At 38.1% G+C, this 21,809-nt stretch overlaps 1 protein-coding gene across 1 annotated transcript in view; it reads left to right on the top strand.

Moving 5' to 3' along the window:
- The window catches only part of CDK6 (cyclin dependent kinase 6), a 131,823-nt gene that overhangs the window by 12,986 nt on the left and 97,028 nt on the right, over window positions 1-21,809 (top strand). The window contains exon 3 of the mRNA XM_059819037.1: window positions 18,464-18,599. Coding sequence (XP_059675020.1) covers window positions 18,464-18,599 — 136 coding nt within the window. The remainder of the gene's footprint in view (window positions 1-18,463; window positions 18,600-21,809) is intronic.

Genomic DNA, 21,809 nt, shown 5'->3' with positions numbered 1-21,809 from the left:
GTAAAAGTTAATGACCTGTATTATTTTTCTCTACTAGGAAGTAGGTTATAAGGTGAATCTCGTTTTGCTAATTTTATCTAACAGCATACTTTGTTTGTATTTGTGATCTTTATGACATAGAGATTGAGCAGCATTTGCACTTTTAATTAGTGTGTTGTTTATCCTTAGATAACATTCTAGATTGTTAATGGAGATAGGCCTACCCACTGATCTTTGTGGTTTCCTTGCAGACGTCTCTAATCAATTTGTTGCCTTAATGTTCATCTCTGCTTTTTATAAAACGCTGAGCAACAAGTTTTGATCAAAGCAATAATACCCATATCCAGGCAGACTATAGTCTGAAAATCAGAATTAAATGTCTCATTAAACTTGAAAGATTTGGCATTCTTGGAAGGGCCCAAACAAGTTAGTACTTCTGCAGAACTGCGCACCTGTATCTCTTCATTGCACAGAATCCCGTTCATCACATTGCCTTTATGTTTGTAACATCATTAAAAAAAAAGAGTTACCTGGCATTACTTAATTCTATGCTGCTTATTATTCATGTTGTCTCTCTTCTTAAGAAATCAAGAAGGTTTTACTAGTTTTTAATTTTATTTGATCAAACATCTTTTAGAGATGTCAGTTATTTCAAAAGCAAATCTTTATGCAGTAGTGAAAAAATACAAACAGAAATGAGACCAGAACTGAAGACCATGGCAGTACAACAGCAAGAATAATTAGGAGTTGCACAAAAGAGTCAGATAACCCATTTGACTAAAAATGAAAGGTATTCGTGGCTATAGATAAAACCCAAATAGGTGAATAACACTGATGAGGGAGTCTTTTTAGAAGACATTTTAAATATATTGAAATGTCCCAAATCAATAGGATGTTGTGATATCTGTAAGAAAATACATTTCAAAGACTGCTTGGTTTCCAGTAACCCAAAATTGAGAGTGGACAAGACCATCCTGCTGAAACAAAGCTTAAGTCATAAAAAGCAAATTTAAATATTCTGCCATCCTCTAGATCAGTGAAAGTATATTGAGCCTATAATTCTGGAAGAAGCTGGAAAGTCAACTAAGTTTACCAAAACAGTAATAAGGTATAATTTCAACCACTGTTCATAATAAAGTGGACAAATCAGACAAGGTTTAAAGGCAAAACTTACAGAAAACATCAATGAAGCAGCTGTTCCTGGAGTACAAGAAAGAGAGATCACTCTCTGCATAGCCTGAAGTAACTTGCAATAGCTGGTTTAAGAAATTCTTATAGTCAAGACACACAGTCATAGTGGCCGCAAGAATTAAATCTGATATTTTTAGGGAAGGGATGGTTCCCAAACTTGGTGTGGTAACAATAGGCTTTAGAAGAGAGAGGTTAAGAAACAGAGGTAATCCAAAATTCAACAGTCAAGAGGAAGATTATGAAAATTATTAGATTTAACATGGTAGGTACTTAAATAGAGATTTGTAGCAGCACATTTTGTCATTTGGGTCATACAGTTTTCCCTGGTGTGATGCTCTGTCCAGTCACTGGAAATCCTGTCTGCTGCTTTGGATCTATAGCCCCTCCTGGGCACTAGATATAGCAGGACAGTTTAAACATTTTGGTTCCTCAAACTCTCTGAAGGGGTGGGTGATGTCAAAGGGAGACACCAAACTTTCTCTAACCCTTTTATGGCTCTGCTCCAATATATCATGACGGATGCACAGAAGGTACACATAGCCATGCATAAAAAAATAAAACAGGCATGTAAGATAATTGTGAGCAAATGTCTAGCTTTGACCATCTGATTATTAAAACTATACTCCATCCTAGTCATTTAGAGTCTCCCCATAGTGAGTGCAGAGAGAGGATGCGCTTTCTGAGAATAATTCATCCCACTCACCTTCCGTACCCATCCTGGAGCAGAATGAATTGCCCTCTGGAAATGCCTGCCTCTCTCTTGTTAACTGCAGAGAAAGCCCAGGTGGCTAAGGCAGAGTGGACACCCAACTGTACCCTGCTACACCCAGGTGAGATTAATGCCGGTCAGTGTGTTTCAAGTTTGAAGGTGGAAAGTGGAAACACTGGTAGGGAGTTTGTACAGCAAATAAGAGAAGTTACAAAAGCAAATAGGAAATCATTTTGGGGGTGGGGGAACAAAAAGCTAGTATTGAAATCAGAGGTCACGTGAAATATGAGGAATTGGAGGAGGTAATTGAATAAGAAATTAGCATTATAGGGGAACTTATTTTTTTTACCAAAGTCTGTAGTGTATGGATTGTTGGTAAGGGTTTGTACAAGACACTTTTTTCATCAGTTGGCAAAAATTATGTGCTTTTCCTAATAGCAGAGTGTGGTTTTCTGTGAAATGTACTGACTTCAGACAATCTGCTTCTAGTTTGCACTTGGCATTAAAGTACTAAGGGGAACAGGATGTAGCTGGAATGGGTGGGCATTGCCTGGTTACCCTGTACCCAACTTTAAGCTCCAGAAGAAGCCATTTTGGTCAAAACTTGTCAATCTTTTACAAGAGAAAGAGTAGCTGAAGATGCCCCCTCCCTGGAAGTGTTCAAGGCCAGGTTAGATGAGGCTTTGAGCAACCTGGTCTGGTGGAAGGTGTCCCTGCCCATGGCAGGGGGGTTGGAACTAGATGATCTCTAAGGTCCCTTCCAACCCAAACCATTCTATGATTCTATGATTCTATGTATGTGTGTTGGAGATGACCAGTCATGCAGCCTACAAGTGGCTTATGGCGCCTTTCAAAGCTTTCTCAGATGTAGTTTCTGTTGCATATTTTTCTCATTTCCCTTCACTCTGCCATACTGGTATCATACAGGATTTTCCAGTAAGTGGGTTAATTATGTCATTATTGATAAAATTCTGATGCTACACATAGTTTAATTGCCTCAAATTCCTTTCTAGCAAATTATGTGATTGTGCAATTGCAAGTAATTGGAAAATTCTGGTGTCTAGTTTATATTCCATTCTGAATTATCCAAGACCTGAGTGCTTGGAAGGCAGTGGTACTATACCTTTATCTCTTGGAATAATTTTTCTCGGAATTTAAAGTTTTATTTTTCCATAATCTCAAAACGTGTCAGCTGACATTGCTCGGTAATAGCCTGCAAAATTAAAATCAATCAATAATGCTAACAGATTCTGCTCAATCATTTTTTATGTTGAGTGTCTGTTGGAGCTAGTTCTTTTATAGCTTGATTTACAAAGCTTAAAAACAGCTTTTTTTTTTTTTTATGGAACCTCTAAGACAATATAATTGTAGTACAGCAAATAAGCTGCTCTATTAAGCTGTTTGGATATGCATATTACATATGTGTGTGTATATATGTGGAAAAGAAAAACCATTAAAATGTCAAGATTTGACTGCATTTATACCAGGAAGTTTGGAATTAATATTTTGTAACATGGATGAGGATTGTTAGACATGCAGGACTGCAGTTAGTTTAAAGTCCGTGCTTAAAAATGTCTGAACAGTTTTCTGTTTTAAAGTTAAAAGAAAAAATTGAAAGGGAATAAGGGCAAGCCAGGAAAAAAAAAAACATCCCAAAAGCTAATTGTTTTTAAAAAGTTACATGACATTGAAAATTGGAACTTGGAACTGAAATGTCTTCTCACTCCTAAGTATAACAAAAAAGTAAATTTTATTAAATGTATTCTGGAAAGAGTAAATGAAAATTATAAAGCCTGATGTGAGTGTCAAAGAGCCCAGGCAATATCCAAAAGCGTAAACATCTAATGGCTTAACCTAACTGGGGCACAGTCCACTGCAGCAGGCAATTGAACAGGGGATATCAATATTTAAAAGGAGCAGAACTAATTTTTGAAACAGATGGCTTTTTTTCCTCCTGTGTGTAGTACAAATATATATTTTTAAAGGCTTTAGGGACTATTTAGATGATGGAATTATGTGTCTCCTTTTAATATTGACTCTTTTTAAAATTTTTCAAATCTTGTAAAATTTAAGGTCGCTTTGATCTTTCTTCTTTCGAGCATGAAATTGCCATCTTTCATTTGCATTATTCACTCAGTTCCAGAACTCATTCATGCCGGAGCACATCCTTTATACAAAAATATTGCAATATCATCTTGTCAGCTTTTAAATGGAGGCTGTTCTTAAAAAGGCTGTTGAGTTCTTGAAATAATTTAACTAACATTTTCTGAATGGACGTGATTATCAAAGCATTTCTCATATATTGACCACTGTCATTTTCACAAGCCTGAAAAAGTGTTCTTGTGCTTTGGAAATCTTAATCCATGTCACTTCTCTACCTTCTGGAGTGAAATCACGTGGACTGTACTGCACTTAGATCGATAGTCATATACCATAGGGGCTTGCGTACAGAAACATTCATGGAAACGAAGACTACTGTGTCTTCCTGGTTTCAGCAAAAAAAAGTGCTCTACTGTGTATGTTTCTTCCGAATGTGACAGTTATTTGTCAGTCAAATATTTTCATAATCCAGACACAGATTCTTAATTCAGAACATATAGATGCCAGTTGTGATGTTTGAAAACCAAGACATGCCTGCATGAAAAGTAGGTAAGGGAAATCATCAGAAAGTTTGACTTTTTCTTCACAGAAAGTCACTTCAATTCTGCGATAACTCAGAAAGTGGCTGAATGGACCTTTATAAAACATATGAACTAAGTCACTTCTAAGTGGAGACAGCTGGGGTCTATTTAATATCCTGTATAAAATGGTAGACGTCAGCTTCCTGGAATAACTTAGTAGCTTTAGTTCACGAATATCCTACTGCTGCAGGGACCTGGGGTGACAGTGAGGCTCTTGAACTAAAAAGTGCCGTAAGGAAAAGCTCCAGGGCCGTAGTTCTCATTCTAGCTCTGCATTTGGTGCGGGATGGTAGGAAGCATCTTGTAGGAAGCATCTGCAGTATCTGTGCAGCCTCATAAATGTCTGTTGCGTGGGTGCTTATTAATGCAGGCAATTAGTCTCATTTGTTTCTTCCAATCCTATATTCTTATGATTTAGGCATTGGGATACTAATTGAAAATCATCAAGAAGTGACACTTTGGACAACAAGTGATTCTCAAATGTACTGACGACCCTAAATACCTAGGTTATTTTGTAATTTGGGACCTTGGTTCCTAGATCACTTGACTTATCTTGACAGTTTTATGATGTCTTTTTTTCCCCTTGCAATTAATGCAGCCATATCTTTACTATCTAAGATTGTACATTTCCTTAATGTGTTCCCTGTATCTATTCAATTTAATTACTCTTGACTCCTTGAGTTTGAAATCTCATTTTATTTTCTAACTCCTGCCATTCCATTATATATTGGCCATGTGGGTGAAAAACAATATATTTGTCTTTGTAGACCAGTGCCACTGGTAAGTGTTCACCTCCCCACAAACAGAAGTTACACAATATAGGAATTGATATAATTGGTAGTCTAGTGACACCTTAATTAAAAGCCTGTGCTGCAATAAGCATGAAAATTCATATAAAAATTGTACATAAATAATGATGTTCAGGGTGATTACATATATTCCACAGCATGAAAATTTGGCTTTTCCTTGACTACATATTTGAATAGAAGATAAATGGAAGCTCTAGAGAAGAACTAAGAGTGGTAATTTTTTCTGCTAGATGGAAGAAAGATGGAAATTGGAAAAAAAAATACTAGTGTGTCACTGGAATAGGCAAGTTGACCACAGCCAGAAAAGGCATTTGTAGACTGTGCTGATTCCATGGGCTCTGTATGGTGTGTAGTGTTGCCTGTTTAGTCAACTCTACAAAGGCTCAAGACCATCAGCTGTGGTATAAGTTTCTGTGCTGTTTCTCCTAACAGAGGTAAATAGGGTGATTGTAAGGTTTGGGAATGGATTAGAGAAAATAACGAGGAGCAACTCCTTCAGCCCTCGATGTCTCTTGACTTATTCTTGAAATAAAAATAATCATATTAATAAAACAATTCATATATGGCTTAGAACAATTTCCATCTCACCCAGTATTTTTCTGAAGTGAGAAAGAGCGGGTAGCTTAGGAAATGGTGTAAGAGCAGGACAGACCTGAAGTGATAATTCCAGGCAAATTAAGGCTCGACAGTTTTGACACCAACTTGCTCTATGATCTTAAGTAATCTGTGTCCACTGTTTTCTAAGTCCATGCAACATTTGCAAGCAGATGTGAGCCAGCCCTGCCTCATTCCCAGGCAGATGCCTACTCGCTCTGCCGGTGCTTTGAGCCAGCTGGAAGCTGCGTAGCCATGTTAGCGCTGCGGAGCCTCAGCCATTACGCTCTGCTGTCCTCAGATCTTCCTCAGCTCAGCCTGAGCTGACGCTGGCTGCCTGGACGTCGCAGAGCACACTCTCCTTTGCTTGCAGAGCTTGGGTAGATGTACTTTGTTTTCATTTGCCTAGACGTAAAAATGTTTTAGCGCTCCAGGAACCAAACCTTGTTTTGCAAGATTTATTATAGTTTGCTCATTTCTTTCAGAAATGTGAAAGGCGCTGCAAAACAACCAAAATACAGTTTTGTCATGTATTTACATCTGACATACACTATCATTTACAAAATGCTGAATTTATTTCAAAACTATACATGCATTAAAATGTAAACCCTCATCTCATGCTGCTAAAAGACGCCCCAAAAGAAATTGTTGCCTTTGCCCCGAAGTAATAAAACAGTCGAATAAAATTTATTGCTAGCTCAAAATGCTACTAACACCTCATTTTCATTGCCAAACTCTGCAAATAATCTTTAATTTGTTTTCTTTTACATATGTGTGCAAGAGCTTAAAGGAAATACTTAAAGAGCTGTACAGCCTGTAGAATACTTCACTCCATGGGCATTAATCTTTACATGGCTGGCTCACAGTGCCGTGTAAACTGGCTGGAAAAGGAGGAAATGTGTATTGGACATCTACCTGAAGAACTGGAGGATGAAAGCACCTGAGAATCTTACATAAACAGACATTTTTAGTTTTCTTTGCATGTGCTATGAATTAATTGAAAATAAATAAATAAAAAAAAAGACAGCTTAGTAGAAGAAGTGACATGACAGCCAAGGAGCTTGTATGGCCACGTGTGAATGACCGTGAATGGGAAAAAGAGCAGCCATGAAGTCCACGTTTTTAAAAACTTGTAAGATATAATGTCTTCAATTCTGATGAAACATGTAAGGAATTTGCATGCTGATGGAAATAAGGATCCCTTTTTATGTATCGAGTGCTTAAGAGCAATTGCCCCTGGCTAAATTTATTAAGCCAGAAAAATCTTGTAAATTTCTATTGAAGATTTATTAGTCCCATTTGTTTCTGTTCTGTGCAACATGAATATTAAACTCAATCCTGCAAGTTTGTCACAGGTGAAGCTCCCTTTCAAATTAAAGGAAATTCTGGACCTGAGCCAAAGCCAGTTAAATACATGTACTGACTTCATGAGGCTTAGGTAAAGGCTCTTGTGTGCAGAGCTTTTAGGATTGATCCTGGTCGGTGGGAGTTAAGTGAATATGGCAGAAGCATTTTCAGGGTCTTTTTTTTTTCTTTTGACTTCTTTCTCACTTTGTTTTAAGTTCCCCATGAGAAGAATATTTTTAAATATCTTCAAAAATCAATTTAACTTAATCTGGAATCTCACCAAGTAAATTTGCTCAGTTATAGTCTTCCTGGGAAAAAGTCATCTCTCCTAAATTCAGTTACATTCAAGCATCTTGTCTAAATTTGTCATCTAGGTGTCTTCCATAGCAAGCAGGGAGAGACAGGACGCCCCCCCCACCCCGAGTGATTCCACCAACCTAATTCTTTCCCTTGAATACATGGACGCATACATGACCTGTTCAGACTAACCACCAAACACCTGAGCAGCTCCATTACATGAGTTATGTCTCTTCCATGGTAGCTGAGAGGACAACTCAGTGCTTCACAAGCTCTACTAGGCTGTTGTATAGATGGATGGCATTTGAACTGTCTGGTGATGGGTAGCCAAAGACAGCTACGTGCAACAGAGTTGTTAGTTTTCCTGCAAGCCTTAAATCTGCCTTCTGTGTGTGCTGAATTTAAGTGTTACCTTAACTTTGTATTCCCTTAGTTTCGATGCTTTGATTTTAGAATAAATATCCCCTCACTGTTTTCTTTCTCTTATAAAGTTATATATTACCCTCTGCCACTCAGTTTTTCTTTTAGAATGCAACTTATAAAGAGGAGTGCAGTGTTTAGGTGCATAAATCTGTCTGCCTCCCCAAAACTGGCCAAATCCTGTTTGTTTTTCTTACCCATGTGAGCAATTGCCTTTGTCTTTTGATTTTTGGAAATCACCTGAGTGCTATTTACTTTTTGGCAGATGGGATGTGACTTATAGCATGTTGAGTGGTGGCGATGGGACACGGTACAGTGCCACTGGGAGGCTGCTTGGGTTCACTGTGCTCCTTTCCAGATTTTGCTGAAGTGAATGGAGGAATTGCCTTTGTCTGAAGTTAATGGTGCCCCGGCATTACGGCACACAGGGTTCTTGGGAATACATCTGGCATCAAAGCCTGATCAAAGTCATTCCCCATATCAAGTGTAGCCAAAAAGCGCTGTGAACTGTGTCTCTATTTTTATGTCTTTTACCCTCATTCAGGACAAGCATGAGTGGAAATCAACACACAAAATGTAAGACACCTTTTGGATTTTCACTTGGTCTATTGCTGAATGTGGCAACTGCATTCGCCGCCTAACCACCGTGCTTGCGTTGGAAGTGGGTGGATATGTCTGGTCCATTTTCAGGAAATTTTGAGCAATTCCACTGAATCCATAAACAGATTCTTTCAACAGATTTAGACATTTTTAGAAGTTGTTTTCATGCAGTTTAAATATCTGGTGTTAAATTGCTGTTTCCATTTGTAAGATGACAAGAACTGTTCATATCTATTGCTGTTTTCTAGTCTCCCGGGTAAAGACGGGGAAAGTAACAGTTCACAGTTTTGTTCATTTCAGAATTTAAGGAAAAACAAATATTGTGATGAACTCTTGGAATAAATTATGAACATTGTTTTCAGAGATGTATGGCCATATTCAAGAATTAACTTGAGTCCTAAAGGTAATTGAAAAGTTAGGAAGGAGAGACTGTGGTACAGTTAAAGACACTGAGGTGCAAAAGGGGAGCTCACATGCAGGGCCCCAAGTTGTAGACTTCTCACTGCAGGGGTAAGAGAAGCCAGATCAAGAACAACAGACACCCACTATCGTAGTAGATACAGGTTTAAACGGCATACACGGATTTACATTGCTCTGTCCAGGTAATGACTGACTGAGTATAAGGAAGAGAAAAATGACCTTTTTTGCATAATGTCTTTTGTTCCATGTGCACAGACGATGAATTCTGTTATTTTTCTCTTCTCTGCTTTCATTTCTGAAAGCTACCAGGCATATAAGGGAGACAAAGCTTTAGATGATGTATACTTCCTTAGAAGTCACTTAGGTTATTTGCATGCTGGAAGTTAAGCACAGCGTAACTTCTTTGGTAGGTAGTTCAGGGCTAGTGGATCGTGCAAGATCAAGATCTATGACAGGTTTTTTCTGCATGCTACTACCCTAACTCCGAAATTGCATTTTCATGCTGACAGATATAAAAACATTTCATAAAATACTGGTCAAAGCTTGTGTTATGTCAACTGACCGTGCTGTCATAGCAATAAACAAGCAGACGCTGTAAGAAGTTTGCACCTGATTTCCCAGAGTGGTGCTTGTTTCATTTTCCTACCAAGGATCTTCTTTGCTATAATGTCATCTGGAGAGTCAAGAACATTGTGTTTAAGAAATTATACATAATAATAAACCCAAATACAAACAAATGGGCATGACAGTGAACCATTCAATGTTTTACTGTGTTTCACTCCTATGTATACTAATTGTTTTCTGTTTAATACATGGCTATACAGCATGTTACATTAAAAAGCCTACATATTTCCTTAATAATTCATTGAATACATTGGAACAACACAATTCAAAGGACTAAAAAGAATGAATTTGTTTTTCAAATTAACAGCTGTGTTTACTAACATATATGCTATTTATTTACTTTGTGCATATCGGTATTGTCAACTTTAGCCAATTTAGCCTTTTATTTTTCTTTAGGCTTTTTTTTTCTTCTGTTTTCCTGCTCTTTTGCTTTTGCAGTGGAGTTCACAGTATTGTTGAACCATGGAAATTTTCCCTTTCTAAAAGTCAGCTCTTGATCCTTCTTTGAGAAACACAGACTGTTTGGTCCCATCTCTACCTATGAAACGTAGAAATGTATTTACTTACAAGGCTTTAATGTGTTGGTGTCTCACAAATCACTACAATGATACTTTTTCTGAGGGTCTTAATCAAGGCTGTTGTTAATGCCAGTAAAAGAACCACAGCAAGACATTTTGCACCTAGTACTCTCTCTCCCCTCCTCATCACCGTCACCACCACCATACCAGCTTTGGGCTTCTTTCAGCTGCTGCCAGTACTGCCCCTTCTTCCTAGGAAGTGGTAGCAACATCATCAGGGCTCAGTTGTATTTGCACCATTTAGCAAGCCCCCTTACCTTACTTGTTCAACGGCCCTGATGACTAGATTTGCCCTTCAGAAGTACTATCAGTCAGGCTGTGATTGCTTGTATTCCTGGGGTCTTAGTGTACACTGGAAGGTTAATTCGGATTCAAACAGAACCTGAGTTTTGCGAACAGCCACCATCCCCCATGGCTGTAGAGTAATCTGGAGGTCATTCAGGAGCAGCATGGTGGTAAGCACTAAAACAGTATACCTCTTCTGTCATCTTCTACAGTACCTGCTTCTTGTTTTTTAGGTTTCCCCATGCATCTCTAAAAAGCAAGAGCTTGGTATCAAATTTGCATTGGAATTACTTACCAGTTAAAAATGCTGAATTAAACACCTCGGGAACTGCTGTGATATTGCAAGGATTTAAAAAACTATATGAGATGGTACAGAGTATCAAATAGGACATTTGATTTTTTGGTGTGAATACCTTTTATATGGAGTGGAGGGTTATTATTTACTTTGTTATTTTTGATGTGTTGGCATCACCATTAAGTCTCAAGTATAAATAGATTAGATTATTGAACTACTAAAGAATGAATGATAATTTATACTGTTGTAAAATCTTCCAAAGATGAGTTGTTGTTTTTATTTAAATCTGGGAAAGAGATGATCAACTTAGGTTTAGATCCTGTAGGTTTGGCACAAGCATGAATTCAAAATGTAGACTGGAGTGGAGTCTATAACAAGCAATCAGTTTGACTGTGAGCTACACATGAATAAGACTGGATTTTGTCGTATCCCATCTTGCACCAGGTACACCTGGGAGCACAGAATAACTTCTTGCTCCTTTCATTTGAATTAAAAAAATCAATATTCAGACATAAGTATTATTTACATGTTGAGCAATTTAGGGAATGTAAAAAGGAATGCAGCTCTCCCTGAGGAATGTATTCTACAGAAAATCTAAAACACTTAATAAAGATGCACATGCACTGCCAATGAATTGGAGCATCTTTAAATTGTACTCTGAACTGGAAGTTTATGGAAGCTTACTGGAAGCTCAGTACTGTGTAATGGCAGGGTACATGACTCTGAAAGGCAGTGTACATTTGCTTGCTCGAGGATCACATGAGAGCACTATGAATAGGTCAGACAGCTATTGCTGATCCTAAACAGTCTGTCAGCGACTGTCTTCATAACAGGCCACGTTATTTTTCTGATCTGGGGGTGACTTGGCCTGTCCCCCGCAGACACAATCTGACAGTCTGTTTGGTGCGGCAGCACACAGGAATAAGTGTAGGCACCAGCAGGCTGGTATTTTCCCTCGGTAATGGCAATTGCTCAGTGTGTGGCCAGGTTGGATTTAAAATCAATTGCAATGAGATGAAGTTGTTAATGGACTGGTGAGGAGTTAAGTATTTCAAAAACTGGTGAACTGTAGGACAAGTCCTGAAAGTGAAGTTTTGCAAAGCAGGATATTGTTTGAATTACTGAGCCTCACCAGATCCATTTCTGGTGCTTGCCTATTAAAAATAATCTCCCTTTGCAAAGAAGGTGAGCAAGAAATGGCAGTGTGAGGGCTAAAAAAGACAGCATGCTGCTATAAACAAAGAGAGGTGCAGAGAACGTCTTGTCAAGCATGTTTTTCCTTGAAGTAAAACTCTTTAACAGCAACTGCATCTTTTATTGACTTGGGTGGCACAGTGAATAAATGTACTTGGCCTTTTCATCTTTTGGGCACAAATCTTGGCTTCTGTTGAAAATGAAAATTAGTTTTGGTGGTTTCATTGGAGCAGACATTTGTCTGCATCACAAAACCATTCAGTCTGGCACCAGGGCTTGTCATTGCTCGAGTGGGGCCCAGCGCAGGAGAGCAGGGGTGTTGCAGGTCAGGGCTGCAGTCGGTACTGAGCGTTGAAAGCTTGCCCAGTCAGCCCACACTATCGGACTTTAGCCAGTGCTATTTACTTCATTTTCAAGAGCATCTATTTCTCTCTGTCACTTTCTCTGTCTCTCTTCCTCACACGCACTTAAAGAACAAAAACATCTTTTATGCAGTTAAGCATTTTAAATAATTTTTCCAAGTCAGAAAGGGAGAGAGACTGGAAAAAATTACAGCACAAAGCTCAGCTTGCAGATGAACGATTGCCTTGTCATCCTAATATCCTCCTTCTTTCCCTTAAACCTCACTGGTGAGTGGACTATAAGCAAGAATATTGGCTGAGCTCTGCTCGAGTAGGTCTCCAGGACAGGACTTTCTGCTGCCTTGCTTTCATCATGCAATTGAGTCTTCGTGGTAGCTCTTTCTGCTCTGTGCATAGCAGATAATGAATGAGCGACTGCAGAGTTGAAAACATATATCTGCATAACATCTGCCTCTCCTAGATAAATTCATTTATTTTATCTGATGTTATGTTCTGCCCTTTTCTGCTATTTGCCTGAAAGAGGTTTCTTCTGAAGACAAGAAGAGATCTTGCTACTCTTTCCTGGAAGGCTAGCAAAGCAGGAAAAATGTTCACAAACTCCAAGAACCCAGTGGAAATGTAGAGAATAAGGATTTGAGACGTACAGTCGCCATGAGCGGTGTAGAGATACCCAAGCTTATTTTAATTAATCAAGTTTGACTCTAGGCATCTGACTGCTGCTGGATGGAGCTCACGGTGGACTAGTTTACCATGCTGCAGGCAGTGCTGGGCTGTCACACTGTACATTTTCGGTACTGAGATGGGTCAGTTGAGCGTGGTCTAAGTGTCTCTGCACTGTGTTGCAGTCTGCCGTGGAGGCATATCCTAAGTATTGATGCACATTGGTGCAGCTGCAGCTGGTATGACAAGCACATTAGGAAGCTACTGAAGACCCCATACACTTTTGAAAATGGAACTTAGGTCTTGCATTACTACGTGGTTTTACAAATGTTATCCCAGAAAAAATGCACTTAAACTATGAGATACTTGGAATTTAGTGGCCTGTTCAGCTACATGTGCTCTTTTTTCATCTAAAAGTACTTCTCTAAAGCTCCTTCGAGAGAGAAAAATCTACGTCTGAAATACCAGCTTTCAGAGGCATGGAGGAGTAGGTGATTGCTGATTAAGATGAGACAAAGCAGCATGTCCTGAACAAAGGGCAAGAGCTCTGTCATACCGTTTCAGAGTGTGAAGCTCTATTTCCTGTTTTGCTACGTGGGACATGGTTCTCGTAAAGCACATGTTCCACTCCGCTTGTCCAGCTATTGTCTTCTTCACCTGAAATACAACCCCTTTGTTACAATACATTGGGTATATGTGATTCCAGGTGGAGACTGGTTTCTGTTAGCAGAGTCTTTTTCCTCTTCAAAAGCAAGAAAGGAGAAGGTAGCAAATATTAAAAGTATGGGGAAAACTGTTTTTTTCAAGGATTGTATAGTTTAAGAAGTTGGGGTGAATGAAGAACTTGCTGCTGAGTGGCTTCCAGAGAACAGAAGAGTCCAAGGCTGCTGCTGAAATTTGGACTCAAAGGATGCCTGACTGTCATTCTATAATGCTTTTAGGTATGAGAGGCTGAAATTTTCTGTGCCCTTGAAAATTACGGACTCACAGGATTAACCTGAGCCAAAGGCAGTGAAAGCAGAAGCTATTCAGGCTCCTGCCACGTATTTGTCAATAAACCTCGATCACAACCTGTAATAGTCTTGGTATCCCAATCTTGTGGTATTTGTGTAAACACTGTCAATCATACATAAATTCTGTGCTGGTTTTCTGTCGTGTGGATAAATACCTTTCAGAGTTAGGCTGAGACCACCAAACTCTTTCCATCTGAGTCTTTGTCCAGACTTATGAAACCTTAAAACTGTAGCTATTACTATGCCACTACTTACCACACCACAGACATCTTAAACATTTCTCCTACTCATAAATCAATGGCTCCAGTTCTCTTTCTCTGTCATGCATAAGCTAGGAAGTAACTCTTCCTAGGAAGACACTGTTCCCAAGAAAATTAAAGTAAATCCATGTTATTGAAAAACTTCAGAGGGCAAGGACTGTGGTTTTGTTCAGTGCTGTGAGTGACCAGCAATGTAAACAGATACGTGTTCACCTTGCATTAGTCCTACTGCAGTAAAAATAACAATAAGCCTTTAGATGCATTAGCAGCACGTATCTAATTCTTTGGTCTTCCCTTTGAGTATGATCTGGCTAATTTTCCAGATGTACTTACTCATCTGTTTGACAATAGCCAAGAGAACTCATGTCCTACAGTTTTTCAGGTCTTACAGTCAGATCTGGTTTTTGGTATTTCTTGCAGGTGGCTTGGGCTGATGGGTTTGATCTCCATCGCCGTTATCTCAGTTTGCTCAGGAAAAAAGTTTATTCCACCTGAAAGTGGGTAACTTTATAGCAGTTCTCAGAGCATCTCAAAAGCAAGTCCAGTAACATTTAAAGACTTTCTAGAAGCAGTTACCAAATTAGTATCAGTCAGTAAACACAAGAGTTTTCAAAGGAATTGGCATAACTGTGTCTTTTCTTATAAAAGCATTAAGCATTCAGACTGTATATTGTAAAATGAAGATGAACTGAGGTTGTATTTGTCAGATTACATGTTGTAGGAAGCTATGGAGACTTCAAGGTGCATCATCTAGTTTTCTGCATTCAAAAAAATGAAAGTATTTTTGTAGGAAGGCAGGTATTCTGCTAGGTTATAGTAAGATCCACTAGGCACTAGACACGTAAAATAAAACAGAGACACAGATTTGTAGCTGATAAGCTTTTTTTACTTTAGTACAATTAACTTGAAAAAATGTCTGCATTAGAACACAGATACTCTGTATGAGTCTGTTCAACAATGTTCCAGTTCAGATCGACACATCAGGCGGTGTATGACTCCCAGCCAAACATCTTGTTAAATACTTGCAGGATTTCCCATAGCGGATCTTACTTTAATCAAATAATTCAAGTGTTTCTTTTCTAAGTACAATAGAAGGGCAGGGCTTGTGTTTACAAAGTATTCGGTATGGAAATCCTGTATTAATTGAGGTACATTTACTTCACGTAGGACAGTGTCCACATAGTAACTCTTTAAATAAAAGGCCTTTTACTATTCGCTGTTCCAGAGAGACAATCACATGCAAAACTAACCCGTCTCATACAGAAAATCATGAGGAAATGGCTTGAGAGCTGTGCACTGAAGGCAGCAGAGATGTTCCTAGCTAAAGAAGACAACTTTATGGGTGATTTTCTCACAGTGGATGTAAAAGAATATAATTTATAAAAAGTAGTTTTATCCCTATGGAAACTACTAAATAAAGAGGCTGTGTCTTTCTCAATCTATTTCCGGAATGATTAGCATGGGCAATGCCAGATGTTGTCTTTTTGTAATATCGTGGATTCATATAAGCTGTGCTTTAAATTATTATCTTTCTAAGGCAGCAGCTGTATTTTCTGTGAGTAAACGCAATGTGCTTCCACCCAGCCTGGCGCAGGATCTGGAGTTTTTATTATTAATAGTAAAGCATTTAGGTTTTCACATAAAGGATGTATAAAAAGGAAAGATAATATCATTACTCAGTGGTAATATTATTACTCAGTAATAGATGACTAGAATTGCGCTCCTCTGAGTTCCTTATTTTGCTGTGCCAGAAAATGCCAGAATCAAAATAAGCCACATACAGAAGAATTAAACAGAGAATCAGCATTTCCCTCCCCAGTGAGTTGGAAATTACATGTTGTTTCTATATTTTATACAGGGAAAACTTTTTTCCTTTTTTTTCTTGAATTATTATTCTGCTATAGTTGAAAAGATCATTTTGCCAGTGTATTAAATACCTGGCAAAAAAGGTGTTTTAGAACATTTTTAGGTAAATGTAGGTCAACACAAAGGAATCATACAGTTGGAAATATTTTCCAGTGTTTATGTTCAGATGTTCAGACCTGCCTGTCTCCTCTCTATTTGCATGTGTTGGGGTTATAGGCAGTCCGGCTACATTCCACATTGATTTATATAAATATATTGCAGATTATTAACCTCCAGCCAAATACCAGTAAATTTCACTTTTCAGGAAGGTTTGTGACTTTTCACAAAACTGATTTACCGTGTACAGGACATCTATCTTCTGTGTATGCCCCATTAAGGGAATCATAAAAAGAACAGTATTTGTCTTTATAAGAAATGTGCCGAGGCATTTGCTGTTACAGTCACTATGTTACCATAATAATTTAATTAATATTTGTTCATATGATGATTACAGTTTAAGTACAGATTAGTATTCTAGCAGAGGTAGGGTGACAGTCTCTCCATATTCTGTAACTCCGGTTCCCAAATTATTACTCACTGAAAAGCTTCTTTAAGCTAAAAGGATTGTGCATGCGTCCATTTTCAACACATGGTGGCAAATAAACAATTTTTAAGTGTCTGACCAAAGATCATTTAGGAAATGCTGTTAAAGTGGGACCACAGCCTTAACGTGTTAAATCTATATCATCTCAAGTGAAACATACTGCTCTCTTAAACCTGGATTGCAGTCTTCACAGACAGTTGTGCCAATTCTTATCATCTCTTCTCTTGTGAAATATTTTGAGATTTAAGGTAAGAAGTAAAAACTCAGTACAAAGTGTTTTCCTAGTCTGTTTGTCAGATGTCCTCTTTGAAAAGCAGTGATCCCCAAGGCTTTGTGCATGATCTGTTGTCTACAGATCCTGCATATAAAGCCTTTAGTCCTAAGACAAAGAACAAAAATTTTACTTGATAATATTATCAGAAATCCTGCACTTTGCACGAAGTAAGGAAGCAGTTATTCTAAGTAAGAGGATGAAAGATACATGTAGTAAAACAACGTAACTGCTATGATGTTGACCAAATTAAGCAGTGGTATCAACATTACTTTGGTTTGTTATTGATTGGTTCTTCAGTTTAACTGTGTAGACTTTGTTCTCAATAACTATATTCATACGTTTTTTAAATCTACTGTCACCTAATACAAGTAGCGATTGATTTTCTGTCTCACTTCAGAGTGAAAGGCAATCTGATCTGTACGATTTAAAACTAAATGAATAAACACATTAGTAAAGTATGTGAGTGGGGAACAAGCGTCCTTCCATCTGTAAGATGGTTTCCTATTCTGATTTTGTAGAAGTGGGACTTGAGAAAGGATAGCAAAAGTCACTGGTGTGAGTATAGGTGTGAAGCATAGAAGGATGGGCAGACGTTTGTGAAAAAGATAAAACAGTGATTAAAGCTGGTACAGTAGATGGAGTGGAGAAGATGAGAGAAATTCTAATTAAAAAGAGAAAACAATAGAAAATAGAGTAATCAGATAGGAATGTGACATTATGAAGAGCTTTGCAAATTAGTTTGAGTTTGATGTTGTGCAACAAGGTGAAATGATAAAGAAATTTCAGTAAAAGAATGACAGAAAGTGATGAGAGAAGACAGCTTTCTTAGTAGTGTCATCTTGTGCACAAAGCTTTTTTCCAGACTGTGTCCTGACTCTGAAGGTATTCCTTGCGTCCAGGAACTTGCAAGAGTAATCAGCAAAAAGATTCTGTTTCTGCCAAAGGAAATTTAATTATAAAGCCAGGTAATGGTGAACATGGGAGTTATGTGGGAAGAAACTGAAGGTGCATGCAAACACCCTGTATATTTTTTCTCAAAAATGTTTCTCGCAAGTTTGTTAAAATGACTGTAAGTGCTGCAGCACAGAATGTGGATAAATATCAAGTCATTTGCTGTATTAACTCTAGTTGCTCTGTCCAAAAAATATTTTCTTTTCATGTAATTATTTTACTTTAAACAGCTGATGAATTCTTAATACTTAATCCTATTTCAGAATCCACACGTGAAAGAGAGATACGATATTATCAGTATCAGTAGTTATCTGATGAATCAAGAGCTCAAAGATTGCTCTACCTTTGGAAAGTTCTTTTTTCCTTTCTATGTACTGTAAGAAATTTAAATAGACATGTACAAGCTTCAAGGTAGGTATGTCTGTACTGGTTCCTGTATACTTACCTCCTCTTTTCTTTTCCTTCTCTCAGATTGTTTGATGTGTGCACCGTGTCACGAACAGACAGAGAGACCAAGTTAACATTAGTGTTTGAACATGTGGATCAAGACTTGACTACTTACTTGGATAAAGTTCCAGAGCCTGGAGTGCCTACTGAAACTATAAAGGTATTTAAGAAGAAAGATTTTGGATATTGTTTCAAAAAATATTAGATAGGAAGGGCAAAGAGAAATCACAAAGACAAACTGCATTTTGATTCCATAGGATTTTGTTGTATCAAAATCGAGTAATGCCCAGCTTGGGACATGAATTACAGCACAAAGCTCTGTATTCACTAACAGATGTAGTCTCTCTGTGGAAATGTTGCACTTTTTTTTTTCTTTTTAGATTTATAAATCCCCTAAATCCCTACTGTTTTACCAAATGTAGCATTCCAAATCATTAAGAATGACCTTTGCTTGAAGCTGTAGGCAGATGGTTCCATTATTGTTTACTCCAAGACTACTTGAACCTACCCTAGAAGGTGTCTGGTAGAGTGCTGGATGTTGTTAGAATGGATAAAATAAATCCTATGCTCCTATCCCCTTCCCTTTGCCTTTTGTCTCCCCAAGAGACTCCTTTCATTTCATGTCCCTCTTGCCAGAAAGGATACTATATGTTCCAAGAGTAGGAAATGTTCACCATGGACCTGTGGTGAGCTCTGCAGAGGATGGGCTCAAGGAAGAGGGTAGCCATGACCAGTTGTTGTAGAAGCTGGGAAGGTTCTCAGTAACTGGAAGGATGATCATGAAGTTTTCCTATCATGTTATCTCACATTCTGCATCTGTAAGGGAGGACCTCTTCCCAGGATAGGACGTGCTTGCATTATTGGTACTAAAATATGTATACCAACTCCTCTTCTCTCCTGGGAATATCACAGCGAAGTGCTACATTGAGAATCATAGCTTGAAATGTTTGACAAAATGTTTATGCCTGGGAAGAGAAGCAGAGGGGTTGATGTCCCTACATTTTGACTGTGTCTGTTTAACATTTCTTTTGACTTCTCTTTTTTCATGAGGAGAAATAATTTATGCTTTCAGAGACAGATTATCTTGCATTTTTATAAGTACTTTCTGGAAGTATGTTGTGTCATCTTAGTCTGGCAAAAGTCCTGAGGGAGGAACAGAAAACATGAAACCTATCTGAAATTTAATTGGTTTAATATTTTTTTTGTTAACAGCTTCAAACTTAGGAGTTGTTTGATCTTTCAGTATAAAATTAGACATAAAACTGATAAAGATCTTTTCACTTGTATCAAAGTCACAAATGTATAACATCAGTCAGTTCCAGCAACCATGTTCTATAAGCAACCTTAGTGGATAAAATAAAATTTTTAAAAAATTGATACAGCTTTGATTCAGTCCCAGCAGAAGACAGGAACGTACCTCTTGCATTTGAAGGACTCTTTTATGATAAGGCTTTTAGGGTTCTACTTCCTTCTAGGGCTTTGAAGCTACCTAAGGGAACGGTATTTCAATGTAACTAACATTGTGAAAATAATGTACAAGGTGACTGACATATTATCTAACTAAATATATTGAAATGGATGGGAACTGAATGACTAAGCCTCTGAAATGTCAGCTTGAAATATCTTTTGAGCTATGTTTCATTTAAAGCAAATAGAAGAGGTGAGCATTGGGACTAAAACATCTGTGATTTTCTAAAAGCCTGTTCTAAATTTGCACTAGTAGACTGTAATACGTATGTGTGAACATACATTTCATGGAGGTTATATACTGGTGAAGGAGATTGATTGGTTTACTTTTGAAAAGCACTATTCTGCATATGTGGTTTACTAGTTCAACCCAGTTGATATATCTGATAATTTGGCACAATAAAAAAGAAAAATTTAGCCACACAGAAACAAGGAGGAGCAATTCTAATCTTTTATGTACAGTGCAAGTTCCACTGCAGCCAGGGAAATTAGTGAGTGTAAAATTCAGCTTGTGGTACATACAGCTGTTTTTGAATAGGTGAGGAAAAATGTAAAATTGCTGTTTACTTGGTCATCGCTGCTGATTTCAACATTTGCACAGTAGCTGATGTGTTATTTCTTGAATTCTGTTTGGCACAGGAAAAAAGAGAGATTTGGTTAACTTAAGTTGCACCCTGTTGCCTCACTATGTATGTGAAAACACCCAGTTTATGGAGGTACTTTTGCTGATAGTCAGGGTTGATCACGTGAGGAAGAGTCTCAAGGCTTATTCCTAATGCATTTCATATCTTTCTAATGATACAGTCTTTATGGATATTCCTGGTAGAAGCTGAAGCAAAGCATAGTTCTCCTGGCTGCAGGGCAATATTGCCATTTTGCAGCAACTGAGCATTTAACCCAGAGCACATACATCGTTAAATGACTAATCTGACTTTTTATAGTTTGGCTTTTGAGCTTAATATGGATTTGTACTTCATTTATTTTCCAGAATTGCAGACAATTTGTGTAGAGTATTTCCCCTCACAACTAGCACAGTACAAAACTGCCAGTATTGTAAGACCATCTGTTAAAGTTCTGCATGTGTCAGTAACACAGAGGTGCCAAATGAGCCAAGTAAGCTCTGGATAGCTTGAAGGTGAAGGATCTAATATACCTCTTTGGCACCATGGTGTAAACTCAACAGTTGTTACTGGAACTTGAATGACATAAAATTACTATGAGAGAAGTATCGGCCCCAAAAGATCTTTTCTGTGTGAATTAACTACCATCGTTACATACCATTTGGGGGAGGGAGACTCAGCTTTTGCTGTTTTGGGGTATGCTGGGGTTTTCACTTACCAACTGTCAAGGAATATAAGTGACACCGGCACCATTTTAAGAATTTCCTTTATGTTTAGCAGATAGTAGTCAGACTGTAGCAGTTCAGAGAAACTAACTGTATCAATCATTTCAACACAACTAAAGCTTTTCTGTTAATGCTGCTCAGCAGTGCCTTTCTAATGTCTAAAGCCCTGCAGCAGGAGTCACCCCAGAGGGTATGTTAGGAACATATCCACAGGTGCCCATAAAGTGATAGAAGGGAGGCAGTTTCCTTCTGAAGCATTGCGTGGTAGTGGGAATACTTACCTAGGATGTAAGGCAGACATGCTCACTTCTCCTCCCTGTCACCAGGAGCATGAATGCTGTAGTCCATTTCTGTGGCTATAGCTCTGGCTACTGAGTTCTAGGTTTTTCTGGACAGAGCTATTTTAAATCTTTTCTGCTGAAGCACTTCCATTATTTTTTCATGGAGTATATTTTGGGCTAGATGGACAGAGAACATGACTCCAAATATTCGTGGACATGGCATTCACCTTTGAAAGAGAACTATGTTCAAGCTGTTAATCTAATTACTAGGTCTTTG

This window comes from Gavia stellata, chromosome 6, assembly GCF_030936135.1.
Source record: "Gavia stellata isolate bGavSte3 chromosome 6, bGavSte3.hap2, whole genome shotgun sequence".
In the NCBI taxonomy this organism is placed as follows: Eukaryota; Metazoa; Chordata; class Aves; order Gaviiformes; family Gaviidae; genus Gavia; species Gavia stellata.
The sequence above is the reverse complement of the archived record's forward strand: the minus strand, read 5'-3'. Positions and strand labels throughout refer to the sequence as shown.